The 12,381-nt window shown below is 37.0% G+C and overlaps 3 protein-coding genes across 3 annotated transcripts; 2 read left to right on the top strand and 1 right to left on the bottom strand.

Moving 5' to 3' along the window:
* The first annotated feature begins 1,366 nt into the window (after window positions 1-1,366).
* On the top strand, window positions 1,367-2,308 carry LOC146405142 (olfactory receptor 5AL1-like). The gene has a single exon (XM_085015156.1). It carries the CDS (start codon window positions 1,367-1,369, stop codon window positions 2,306-2,308), a length of 942 nt encoding a protein of 313 aa, XP_084871282.1.
* A 4,555-nt stretch (window positions 2,309-6,863) lies between these two features.
* On the top strand, window positions 6,864-12,134 carry LOC146405140 (olfactory receptor 5AL1-like). The gene is made up of 2 exons (XM_085015155.1): window positions 6,864-7,768; window positions 12,080-12,134. The coding sequence occupies exons 1-2, from the start codon at window positions 6,864-6,866 to the stop codon at window positions 12,132-12,134; spliced, it is 960 nt and encodes a 319-aa protein (XP_084871281.1).
* OR8U3 (olfactory receptor family 8 subfamily U member 3) lies at window positions 9,586-10,542 on the bottom strand. Its single transcript, XM_085015154.1, has one exon. The coding sequence runs from the start codon at window positions 10,540-10,542 to the stop codon at window positions 9,586-9,588; it is 957 nt and encodes a 318-aa protein (XP_084871280.1).
* Window positions 12,135-12,381: the final 247 nt, after the last annotated feature.

The raw sequence follows: 12,381 nt of genomic DNA, 5'->3' as shown, positions 1-12,381 counted from the left end.
GACAGGAAAGCATAGTAAAAAATGATTCGTCTTTGATTTGGAAAACTGAATGGATAATGGCACTTCATTGAGATAGAATGTGTATATTCTGGGTCTTGAATACTGGGTTCAGTGGGTGGAGATACCAAGTTCTTTTCTCTGTTTAATTCTTTTTGATGATCAACTAGAATATATAAGCAGTAATTCCTGAGAGGTATTCAGATACATAAAGCTGGAGCAGAGAAAAAGAATCTGGAATAATAATAATATATATTTGTACATAATCAGAATATAAATGTCTTTGATATAGGATTGGATATGATCACTGATCAAGAAGCTGTAAAAATGAGGGGATGGGGGATGCTTTGGAGATATATATATATATATATGGGTCATTTTGCTGTACAGCAGAAATTGGCACAACATTGTAAATCAACTATGTTTTAATTTTTTTAAAAAAAGTTAACTCATTTTCCAATCTGCTTAAGGAAGAAGAGGGATGATTTCAATATTGCTAGCTTTCAAGCTTTGAGAATCTAACCTGTGTTTGTGTAAATGTTCTGTGAAATTTAGTTCTTCTAAATGCTGCCCAAATACTATTTACTTGGGTCCCCTTAGAAACTTGAAGATAGCGGCTAAAATGACCTCTCATAATTACTTAAAGTTATTTTACATCTGGGATATTGTTTGCTGATGTGTATTTTACCAAAAGACAGCCAGAAGAGTCACAATCATATTTTATGTAATATCTATGTTACATATGGACTGAAAAAAAAATAGAAAATGGAAGCAAGGAAAAAGAAGAAAAATTTAAAATTACACCAAACTGTGATGCTTGAAGAGAAATATTGTTAGTATTTTGATTTTGACTTGCATTTTTCATACTTGGTTTGGTAGTTTTTAATGTTCTTAGGAACTGAGGCAATGATAATTCTATGAGATAAGCACAACTTACATTCTGAGATCAAACAAAGTCAGAAAAGATCCACCACATTCAGAGTGCTACAGTGGTAGACAGCCACTTACATTCTGAATGTTGCTTTTTTTCTATAAGAACTATAAGTTAAAAAAATAATACAATACAGAGTTTGCTATTGTACTGCTTATAAATTTTTAATTGAAATATCCCCTTTCTTCTTTTATAGCTCCTTAGTGGATTTAGTATCTTGGAATTGTTACCTAGACCGAATCTTTTTACAGTGAACACATAAGTAAATTCACATGTAATTCAGAGTGCTTATCAGGATTCTGCTTTGATTGAATTTAGCATAACATCCTGGAAAGCCAGAGCTATCTTCTCACACTAAATGGATTGTTTCTTACAGAGTCAAAATTATTTTGAGTGCGTGTTCTGGAGGAGTTTATTGTAAAATTGTGTATCTATTTCATGGCAAAAGGCAATCATTCAACGATCACTGAGTTCATCCTTTTGGGCCTCACCGATAATCCAGAGCTCGAAGCCATTCTCTCTTGTGTTTTCCTACTGATGTACTTGGTTACTGCCTTGGGCAATCTTGGTTTGATTGTGCTAATTCAAATCAGTCCTCAACGCCATACACCCATGTATTTTTTCCTCTGTCACCTGGCTTTTGTTGATTTTTATGGTACCTCCTCCATCACTCCCAACACCCTTGTAAACTCTTTACGTGAAATTAAAAGTGTGTCGTTTTATGCATGTGCCACTCAAGTGTGCTGCTTTATCACATTTTCAGTTTGGGAAGTATCGATGCTGTCTGTCATGGCTTATGATCGGTATGTGGCCATCTGCCACCCATTACTGTATGTAGTTCTCATGCCTAGGAAGCTCTGCATTCGAATGGTCACAAGCTCTTATATTTATGGGTTCACTGTGGGACTTGTCCAAGCAGTGGCTACCTTCCGCATGTCCTTCTGTGACTCTAATGTGATCAATCAGTTCTACTGTGATGATGTGCCCCTGATTGCTCTGGCCTGCTCTGACACGCGAGTCAAAGAGCTGATGTTGTTATTCATTGCAGGGTTCAATGTTTTTTGTTCTTTTATCATTGTTCTCATATCCTATGTATTCATTGTCTTTGCCATCTTAAGGATCCGTTCTTCTGTAGGAAGACAGAAAGCCTTTTCTACCTGTGCCTCTCACTTGCTTTCTATTAGTATATATTATGGGACTCTCAGTTTTATGTACCTGCAGCCCAAGTCAAGCCACTCACTAGATAAAGACAAATTTGCCTCAGTAGTCTATGCAATAGTGATTCCTATGCTAAACCCATTGATCTACAGCATGAGGAATCAGGAGGTAAAAAATGCTTTGAAAAAAATTATTGAAAAGGTGCATTCTAGCTATCGTTGATGATTGTGTTGTTACTAAAAAAACGATGGATATAGAATTAGGAAATAGGAAATCAAGGCTTGTAGAGTAGTACAGTGCCAGTAAGGGTAGGAATCTTTGTCCCCTGGTATTCAGTTTTTCTGATCTCTCGAAAATGGATACTATCTGGTTTTGATTTACATAGTAGATATTTCATAAATGTTCGTCTAATCATTATTTTTGAAAAGAAAGAGATAATGGGTTCCTGTTATGGCAAAGAAGAAATGAATCCAACTAGTATCCATGAGGAAGCAGGTTCGATCTCTGGCCTTGCTCAGTGGGTTGGGGATCTGTCATTGTCAGAGCTGAGGTGTAGGTCGCAGACACAGCTCACATCTGGTGTTGTTGTGGCTATAGTGTAGGCCGGAAGCTATAGCTCTGATTTGACCCCTACCCTGGGAAATTCCATATGCCATGGGTGCAGCCCTAAACACCAAAAGAAAAAAAAAACCGCATAGATAAGACAGAAATAAAACTCATTCATTCTCAGAGATGCTTCAACAATAGCAGTGACGAATCAAGCACCTTAAAATTATAACTATCTTATTTCACTGTGACATTGAGAATTTTAGACTATCTTAAGATACATGAACTATGCAAATAGTACAAATATCAGGTAAGATTTTCTTTCACGATTGAACTGGAGGAAAAATATAAGGTGCATGATTGAAGTGTTTGGGTTTAAAACTGCCTAAAAAATGACCTTACTCTTCACTTAACAATATCCCTATTACTATGGTTGAACATTCTTTAAAAGACAACTTGTTAGAGCAGTTTTAGGTTTATAATAAAACTAAGAAGGAGGTACCAAGATTCTCTGATACCCACTAGTGACACACATGCACAGCCTCCACGTTATCTAACAGAATGGAATATTTGTTACCGTAGATCTGCATTGATGCACCATAGTCACTCAAAGTCCATAATTTACCTTAAGGTTCATGCTTGGTGTTGGGTATACAGTGGGTTTGGATAAATGTGTAATAACTTGAGAGTTCCCATTGCGGCTCAGTTAGGTTATGAAACCGATTTTATCTGTGAGGATTTGGGTTCACTTCCTGGCCTTGTTCAGTAGGTTAAGAATCTGGCATTGCTGTGAGCTGCTGCGTAGGTCACAGACACAGCTTGGATCATGCATTGCTGTGGCTGTGGCGTAGGCAGGCAGCTGCAGCTCTGATTCAACCCCTAGCCTCGGAACTTCCCATTGTAATATCATACAGAGTATTTTCCTTGCTCTAAAAATCCTCTCTGCTCTGTCTATTCATCTCCCAAACACCACCCTCACCCCTGGAAAACACTGATCTTTTTATTGCCTCCATTGTTTTGCTTTCCAGAATATCATAGTGTTGGTAGCTTTTTCAGACTGGCTTCTTTTACTTAGGAACATGCATTTAAGCCCCTCTGTCTTTTCATGGCTCGATAGCTCATTTCTTTTTAGCTCTGAATAATATTTCATTGACTGATGTACCATAGTTTATTCATTCATCAACCAAAGGACATTTTCACTGCTTCCAAGCTTTAACAATTATTAATAAAGTTGCTATAAATATTCATGTTGTAGTTTTTTTGTGTGAATATAAGTTTTCTACTTCCTTACAGGTCAATAGATTATTTAATTTCAGATATACGGTCAGATCTTTGTTGAAATCTAAATCATTACTTGGTAGTTTTGTAAAGACCAATAGCAAAAATTAATTCACTTATTTCACGCACACCAGGACTTCTTGTTAAAATTCAAACTTTAATAAAGCCCATACAAAATGATACGAGGTAAATAAAAATAGTTAAACATTTTCTGAGTTATTTTCCCGTGTGTTAAAATAGTCTATGTTGTTAGTTATCAATCCTTTAGTATACTTAATTTCAGTATAATGATCTGAAATTTTAATTGATTGTTCCTTGCCTCTTTAGCAAACTGGATCCCAAAAGGTTAGCCGTAACATAATTGTTCATGCTTGTGAGACATCATTACATTGTTTTGTTCAGAAATTGCTTAAAATGACATAGGACAAGGAAATAGTCTAAAAGGGCCAAGAAATAATATATACTCACCACACTTAAGTGATGTTAAGTATTTTTGACATTCACAGAGTTAACCTCAAGATATATCAGACTCCTTTTTGACTTTGCCATGGGTCACTTAAATTCAGCAGATAGTGGGGAAAAAGCAAAATAATTGAGGTAGTAAAAAAGGGTTTGGAGTGGCATAAAACTTGTACTTATTTGTTCCATTATTCCTCTAGTATATTTGGACCTTCTACTAATTGGATTGTTAAGTCCTACTGCATATGGAGAGGGAGTGGAAAATAACAATCTTTGTTCCCCAAGAATTTGAAATTTAGAGTAAGTTACAAATCAACTTGTGAACAAATTGTTGGCTATAACACTTGAGAGAAAATGAAACACCCCTAGGAGAAAACAAAATGTTAGCTGAGCTCTGTGGATAGTAGCCATCCAGAGGTATAAAGATAAAGGGAATATTCTGCTTCAACTATGTACAAAAATCCATGGTCACATCTGAGAAACCGACAGTACAAGTAATGGCTGGAGCGTGGCGATTACCTGAAACATGTCACGAGAGGTGAGACTAGTGTGCAAAGAAGGTGTTTTGTTTTTAGTTTTGTTTTTCTTCTCTCTTTTTTTTTTTTGGTTGTTTTTTTATTAATCAAAGGTTGAATTAGCTACATTAAGAAGTTTGGACTCCAGCCTGTGGTCAATGGAAAATAGCGAGCTAAGATTTGCATGATAGAAAGTACACTAAATTGTTATTGCACAGAAAAGGTGGTATGACTGGTGGATAAGATAAATATTAGAAGACAGTAATCCAGAAAGTTGTGATAGAGGCTTAAACTAGAAATAGACAGTTTGGGGGAAGAAAATAGGTTAAATCATCGTTAGTATTCAACAAATAATTATGTATTAGTGGAAGTTAGAGGGATATATGAAATGTGTGTTCTTGGTTTTTTACCTGGTTGGAAGATGATATCATTCAATGAGTTAGAAAATACATGCTCCAAGGCATATGATTAGGATATGATGGGTTTTGAATTCTATTTTGAATATGTTAAACAGGTATCTTGGGAATATCTGAATGAAGTTATCTGGGAATCTCTTAAATATATACCTAGAGTTCAGAGGAAAAGTCTGGCCTAGAAATTTAGACTTCCGCATCACCATCATGAAAATGACAATTGTCCCCATAGCATTGGATGTGAACGCCCCACAAGAGAGTGCAAAAATGACAGGAGTTGGCTTAGGAAAGAGCTGCAAAATCATAGTTTATTTAAAGCATAAACACTGGAGGCAGAGCTACCAAGGGGAGTCAAAGTGGACGGGAAAATATGGGAAAACCCCACGATTCTGGTGACTTGGAATCAAAAAACAAACAAACAAAAAACAATGGTTTTCATAATGAAGCTGATGTCAGAGGTGTCTGGTACTACGGAGTTGTCACAAACGATGTTTTCATTCCCTTTGGAAAGAAGGAGATAGCCGGTGAATTTGGAATGAATAATTGTATTATTATGAGTAATTACACTGAGGATGAATTTCCGAATACTACAATATATAGATGATATATAAATACTAAAGACAAAGTGGATGACTTTCCAAGATATTTAGTACTGAAGAGATGCAGAGAAGAATGGGGGTTAATGAATAAAATTAAAAGAAGAGAAGTCAGAAGTCACTAGTGATGCTTTTGCATATATCTTGTTTTTAAATTGAGGGGAAAGATTGAATAAATTAGTAGAGGAAGAATATGGGATACAAAAGAGTTTGGGAATCAAATTATAAATGTAGATATTAGAAAAAGAACACCACCAAAAATAAAAAAATAAAAAACTTAAAAAAAGAGAGAAAGAACACCACCACCCACCTCACCACCCCCTCAAAAATGGAAAGAATAGATGTGGCAGAAGTAGTTTTACGTAAATGATGACAAAAAGTTGAGAAACAGTTCCATTTTATTACTTACGTCTCCCTCTGATGTTGCAATTTTTAGCAGCTATTGATAGCAAGGGGTGTGGTGTAGGGGAGTAAATAAATAAAAATTATCCTAAATATTTGACATGGATATTATTATTATATTTTTATATTATATGTTTTCTATAATATTTTTGTATATATATAAAAATTATATATTTAATATTATATATTATTTTTATATTATTATACATTTGTTTAAAGTATTCATATAACTTAAAAATTTTTACATGTGCTCAAATAACTCTCAATATTTTTCTTTTATTAAAAATAGGTATGAGAAAGATTATTCAAATTATGTAAGATTTTAAATTAAATACTATCTTTACAAATCCCCACGGAATTTCACATCCTGGAATTTCTGCCTGGAACAACAGATCACTTTGTCCTAAAACCAGAACTAACGTGACATCTCCTCAGAAAACATTCAACATAAGATCCTGGTGGGTCAGAACCAGCTCCTAACGTCAGCTTGATTATTGCCAAGGAAGACAAAAGCACTCAGTACGTGTGCTCTGCAGGATTCTATTGTAAAAACTTTTAAATCTGCACCATGGCAAAAGGCAATTATTCAGCAGTGTCTGAGTTTATCCTCTTGGGACTCACAGACAATCCAGAGCTTCAAGCCATTTTCTTTGGTGTATTCCTAGTAATCTATGTAGCTAGCGTCACGGGTAATCTCAGTCTGATTGTGCTAATACGTATCAGTCCTCAGCTTCACACACCCATGTATTTTTTCCTCAGCCACCTGGCTTTTGTTGATTTCTCCTTTACTTCATCTGTCACCCCAAACACCTTGGTGAATTTCCTGTGTGAAGTTCAAAGTATAACATTTTATGCATGTGCCGTTCAGGTGTGCTGCTTCATCACATTTGTAGTGTGCGAACAGTATTTGCTCTCAATCATGGCCTATGATAGGTACGTGGCCATCTGCAACCCTTTACTCTATGTTGTTCTCATGCCTAAAAATCTCTGCAATCGAATAATTGCTAGCACATATGTTTATGGATGCATCGTGGGTCTGGTACAGACAGTGGCAACATTCCACTTATCTTTTTGTGGCTCCAACAGGATCAACCACTTCTACTGTGATGATGTTCCCTTGGTTGCTCTGGCCTGCTCGGACACTCGAGTCAAAGAGCTGCTGCTGTTAACCATTGCTGGGTTCAATACCCTTTGCTCTCTACTGATTGTGATCATTTCCTACGGCTTCATCCTCTTTGCCATCCTGAGGATCCGTTCGGCTGAAGGAAGGCAGAAAGCCTTTTCTACCTGTGCTTCCCACTTGACCTCCATCACCATATTCTATGGGACAGTCATTTTTATGTATCTCCTGCCCAAGTCAAGCCATTCTCTGAACACGGATAAATTTGCTTCCGTGTTTTATGTGGTAGTAATTCCTATGTTAAACCCGTTGATCTATAGCTTGAGAAATCAGGAGGTAAAAAATGCACTGAAAAGAATGATAGAAAAATTGAGTGTGGCTATCAAATAACTGACAAATCGTCAGACAGGGAGGGGTCCAAGGCCTTGGAATTTTGTCTTATCGACAGTTACAAGGTCGATGAGTGGTGGAGCCAAACTCCTCACTTAACAGTGCTCAGATTCACTCATGGTTTTTGCATTTTAAGATGTTAAATTGTGGAAGGAGAGAGATACAGACAGAGAGAGAGAGAGAGACACAGGGAGAGAGAGATGCAGAAAGAGATAGAGAAATCTTAATCCTGTTTGACCAGACATCTTCTTTATAATTAAAGGAACAGAGTATTGGGTAGAGTGGTTTTATCTGAATTTTGTGTTTTATAAGTCATAGTAAAATAGGTCAACATTTGGTATCTTGCATTTTTAGCTTGCTGCACTGATCTCTGGAAAACATATCAAAGCTTTTTAATTTCTTTTTCTGAAATGTCGAAATAATAAAAATACATAAAATGACTAATTTTTGTTTATTTATTTATTTTTATTTTTTGTCTTTTTAAGGCAGCATCTGTGGCATATGGAGGTTCCCAGGCTAGAGTCAAATTGGAGCTGTATCCATGGGCTTACACAATAGCCACAGCAATGCCAGATCCAAGCCATGTCCGTGACCTACACCACAGCTCACAGCAACACTGGATCTTTAACCCATTGAGCAAGGCCAGGGATCGAACCTGCATCCTTATAGATGCTAGTCAGATTTGTTTCTGCTGAGCCATGATGGGAACTCCCTAAAATCACTAATTTTTAAATTTCATGTCATGATCCTATAAGAGTGAACAAATATGCAAATACATTGAAATTGCCATTTAAAAACACAATTTTTTTTCTTTCTTTTTTTGTTTTTTTTTTTTTTTTGCTTTTTAGGGCCGCACCCACGGCATACAGAGGTTCCCAGGCTAGGGGTCAAATTGGAGCTACAGCTGCTGCCCTACGCCACAGCTCACGGCAACACCAGATCTTTAACCCACTGAGTGAGGCCAGGGATCAAACCCGCATCCTCATGGATACTAGTTGGGTTCATTACCACTGAGCCACAACAGAAATTACTAGATTTTTCTCTTTGCTAGTTTGCTAGCTTAGATAATTTATAAATAATCGAGGCTGAGAAGTGAATCCTCATACATATATTAGATTTGTTTTATTGGCGTAAGCAGCACTACTTGATTAAGTGGTAGCAGAAAACTAACCAAGCTTTGTCCTTCTTACTTAAAGACAGAAACTTTTGAGAGATCAATGAATTAATGTTTAATTACATGTAGCAAATATTTATGTAACAAACACTCACATAGCACTTATCACAGGATATTCTTCAAAGCGTTCCATAAATAAACCTGTTTAGTCTTTAAAACCAACCAATGAGTTGGGTCCTATTATTTTCCAAAAGTGGAAAGAGAATCACACTGAGTTCAGGTTAATTGCCGAAGGTTAATTGTGTGTTAATTGCACAGCTAACAAAGGAAGAGGCTATAATGGAATTCAGGAAGCCTGGGCTCCAGAGTCCTGAGCTCCAATAAAAACACACTGCTGCCTTTGCTTGAGATACAGGTATGTGCATTTGAGAGGATATTTGTGCTTGAATTTGAACCTAATTCTAGCCATCTCTAAAGGTTAAAGTGGCCTGTCCAGGACTCTTTGAATCAAACTGACTTTCCAGAATTGGCCTGTGTCTCTGTAGAAGTATCAAGGTCTGTTGAAGTAACAAGTCATGTTTTCAGTTGCTTGATAAAACATTAAAAGAAATGTCAGAAAAAGAAAGCTTGATTTTTTTTCTCTTATATTTTATACAGAATTTATTATTATTTTCTTAATTTTAGTATCTTTAAAATTTCACAGCCTTTTTCTAAGGCTTTCTTGGAGGCACCTTTCACCTCTCTGTTCCTTAGACTGTAGATCAGGGGGTTCAGCATGGGGATCACCACTGTGTAAAACACAGATGCCATCTTGTCTGTGTCCAGGGAGTGGTTTGATTTAGGCTGTAGATACATAAAGATGAGGGTGCCGTAGAAGATAGAAACAGCCACCATGTGGGCGCCACAGGTAGAAACGGCCTTGCGTCGCCCCTGGGTGGAGCGGATCCTTAGGATGGCGGCGATGATGAAGATGTAGGAGGTGAGGACAATGGAAGAGGAGCAGATCATGTCAAAACCAGCAAAAGCAAAGATCAGGAGTTCCTTCATGTGTGTGTCTGAGCATGACAGAGCCAAGAGAGGGAGGTCATCGCAATAGAAATGGTTAATAACATTGGGGCCACAGTAAGTTAGACGAAAGGTGATGATGGTGTGGAACAGGGCAACCAGAAAGCTGTACACGTATGGAACCGCTACTAGTTGAAAACAGACCCTTTTGGACATCCGTGTGGAATAACGCAGGGGACTGCAAATGGCTACGTAGCGGTCATAGGCCATGGACGCTAAAAGGAAACACTCCGTGATCATGAAGGTGAGAAAACAGCCCAGTTGGGTTGCACAAGCATGGAAAGGAATCGTGTTGTGTTCCACAACAAAGTTCACCATCAGCTTCGGTGTGATGGCAGAAGAGTAGCAAAGGTCAACAAAGGCCAAGTGACTGAGGAAATAGTACATAGGTGTGTGGAGGCGAGTGTCAATTCTGATTAAGGTAATCAATCCAAGGTTGCCCAACACTGTGACCAGATAGATGACCATAAATACCACAAAGCATGGGGCCTGAAGCTCTGGCCGGTCTGTAATTCCCTTGAGAATGAATTCAGTGACATAAGTATTATTGCCAGCCATGTATTCTGATGGATTTTGCAAATTCTGCTGTACGTTGAAGAATAAACATGATGCTTTTCATGCCCCTGCCAGGGTTGGGGGAATATACTTACTGGTATGTTCTAGTCTTGAATCATGTCATCCTGTGGGCAAAAAGTATGTCTTACTCTCCAATGACATGCCATTCTTGCCCCAGGAAAAGGAGTCCTTCACTCTCAGGGTACTCTTTGTAAGTATTAATTTGCTTGGTGATTTTAGAAAATATAGGAAGATGCTGGTTAAAAGATAAACATTATCTGAAAGAAAGCACTTGAGACAACTAACGGTAACATTTCAGTGTTTTTGGTGCCACTAAATCTGACAGCACAAAGTACATAAATCATAAATGAAACTATGCTTATATTCTGACTGTTTTTCAATTTTGTGCATGTTCCCACAGCTTTAAAAATACCAAAATGATCTAGCAAGACTTACTCACTTTCCTACATTCCCTCCCTTACTTGTATAAAATAAATATTTGACTCTATAGACATTAAAACAAAATTAGTAAGAACTAGAGGAAAACAGACAATTTTATTCTCATAAAGCTCTAAACAGACAGAAGGTCCCCTTGTGGCTCAGTGGATTAAGAACCCAACATAGTCTCCATGAGGATGTGGGCTCCCTGGCCTCACTCAGTGGGTTAAGGATTCAGTGTTGCCACACACTGCAGCATCAGTCACAGAGGCACTCAAGTCCAATGTTGCTCTGGCTATGGTGTAGGCCAGCAGCTGCAGCTCCAATTCAATCCCTAGCCTGGGAACTTCCATATGCCTCAGGTATGGCCATAAAGGAAAAAAAAAAATAAAGAATTAAAGAGACATAATTGTTTTCTGACTCAAAATTTACAAGTTCATTTCTCAAATGGTTAACATTAAGTAATTTATTAGATAACTTATTTTAAATTACATGTAGATAAAAATCTTTCCTCATAAATATGTGTCAGTATATATCAACAGGTTAAAATACATAGATAGGTTGATGCATGCTTCAGAATAATTGCGATTATTTGTACTTCTGCAAGCTCTGAAAAAGGGGAGTGATCTTGTTAAGCCCAATGTTATCCTACTCAATTTTATTTGAGCTTCTTGCTTAATTTTCCACAAAGTAGAACCATAAACGATCAACAAAGAAAGGAGCCTTGAGAGATTATCATATCTAATTCCTTCATATTTCAAATTTTATTTAGAACTATTATTATTATTGATCTGCTGCATTTGGTGGCTGTCCTTATCAGATAATCCACTTAGTGCAACACATAAGTTAATTTGTGATAGTCTCTTGCTAAGGTTATGACTGAAGTTCTATGACATCATCTCTAATTAACAACTGAAAAAAACCCAGGCTTACGTCTACCATCCTGCAGAATAGATTGTATAGTGTGAGTGTGATCAGGTTTGTTTGACTGAAAAGCCCATATTCCTAACCATCAAGCCATGCTGCCCAATGTGCAGCAATGCTGGCAGATACATTCATTCTCTATAGGGTGAAGGAAAATGCATAAATATTAACAAAACTTGAAAGCCTTGGAAAAAGCTTACAAAACTTTAAAGATATTAAAATTAAGAAAATAATAAAGAATTTATTATTATTATTTTCAGGTGTACATCAAAGTGAATTAGCTACTATATGTATATATATATCCACTCTTTTTCAGATTGTTTTTGCATCTAGGTTATTACAGAGTGTTGAGCAGAGTTCCCTGTGCTATACAATAGGTCCGTGTTAGTTATCTCTTCTGTATATAGAAGTACGTATATGTCAGTCTCAAACTCCCGATTTATCCCTTATCCCCATGTTTCCCCCTTGGCTCTTAGTTTG

This window comes from Sus scrofa, chromosome 2 (genome assembly GCF_054392235.1).
Source record: "Sus scrofa isolate SSC_HxYL_T2T_F1_AM1 chromosome 2, Sscrofa_HxYL_maternal_Yorkshire_Landrace_v2.0, whole genome shotgun sequence".
In the NCBI taxonomy this organism is placed as follows: domain Eukaryota; kingdom Metazoa; phylum Chordata; class Mammalia; order Artiodactyla; family Suidae; genus Sus; species Sus scrofa.
This window is presented reverse-complemented; position numbering and strand designations above follow the sequence as displayed.

Coding starts and splice junctions, on each gene's coding strand:
- LOC146405142 (XM_085015156.1), top strand. CDS start 1,367: ATGGCAAAAGGCAATCATTCAACGATCACTGAGTTCATCCTTTTGGGC.
- LOC146405140 (XM_085015155.1), top strand. CDS start 6,864: ATGGCAAAAGGCAATTATTCAGCAGTGTCTGAGTTTATCCTCTTGGGA. Junction 7,769..12,079: donor GAGGTAAAAAATGCACTGAA/AAGAATGATAGA, acceptor TTAACAAAACTT/GAAAGCCTTGGAAAAAGCTT.
- OR8U3 (XM_085015154.1), bottom strand. CDS start 10,542: ATGGCTGGCAATAATACTTATGTCACTGAATTCATTCTCAAGGGAATT.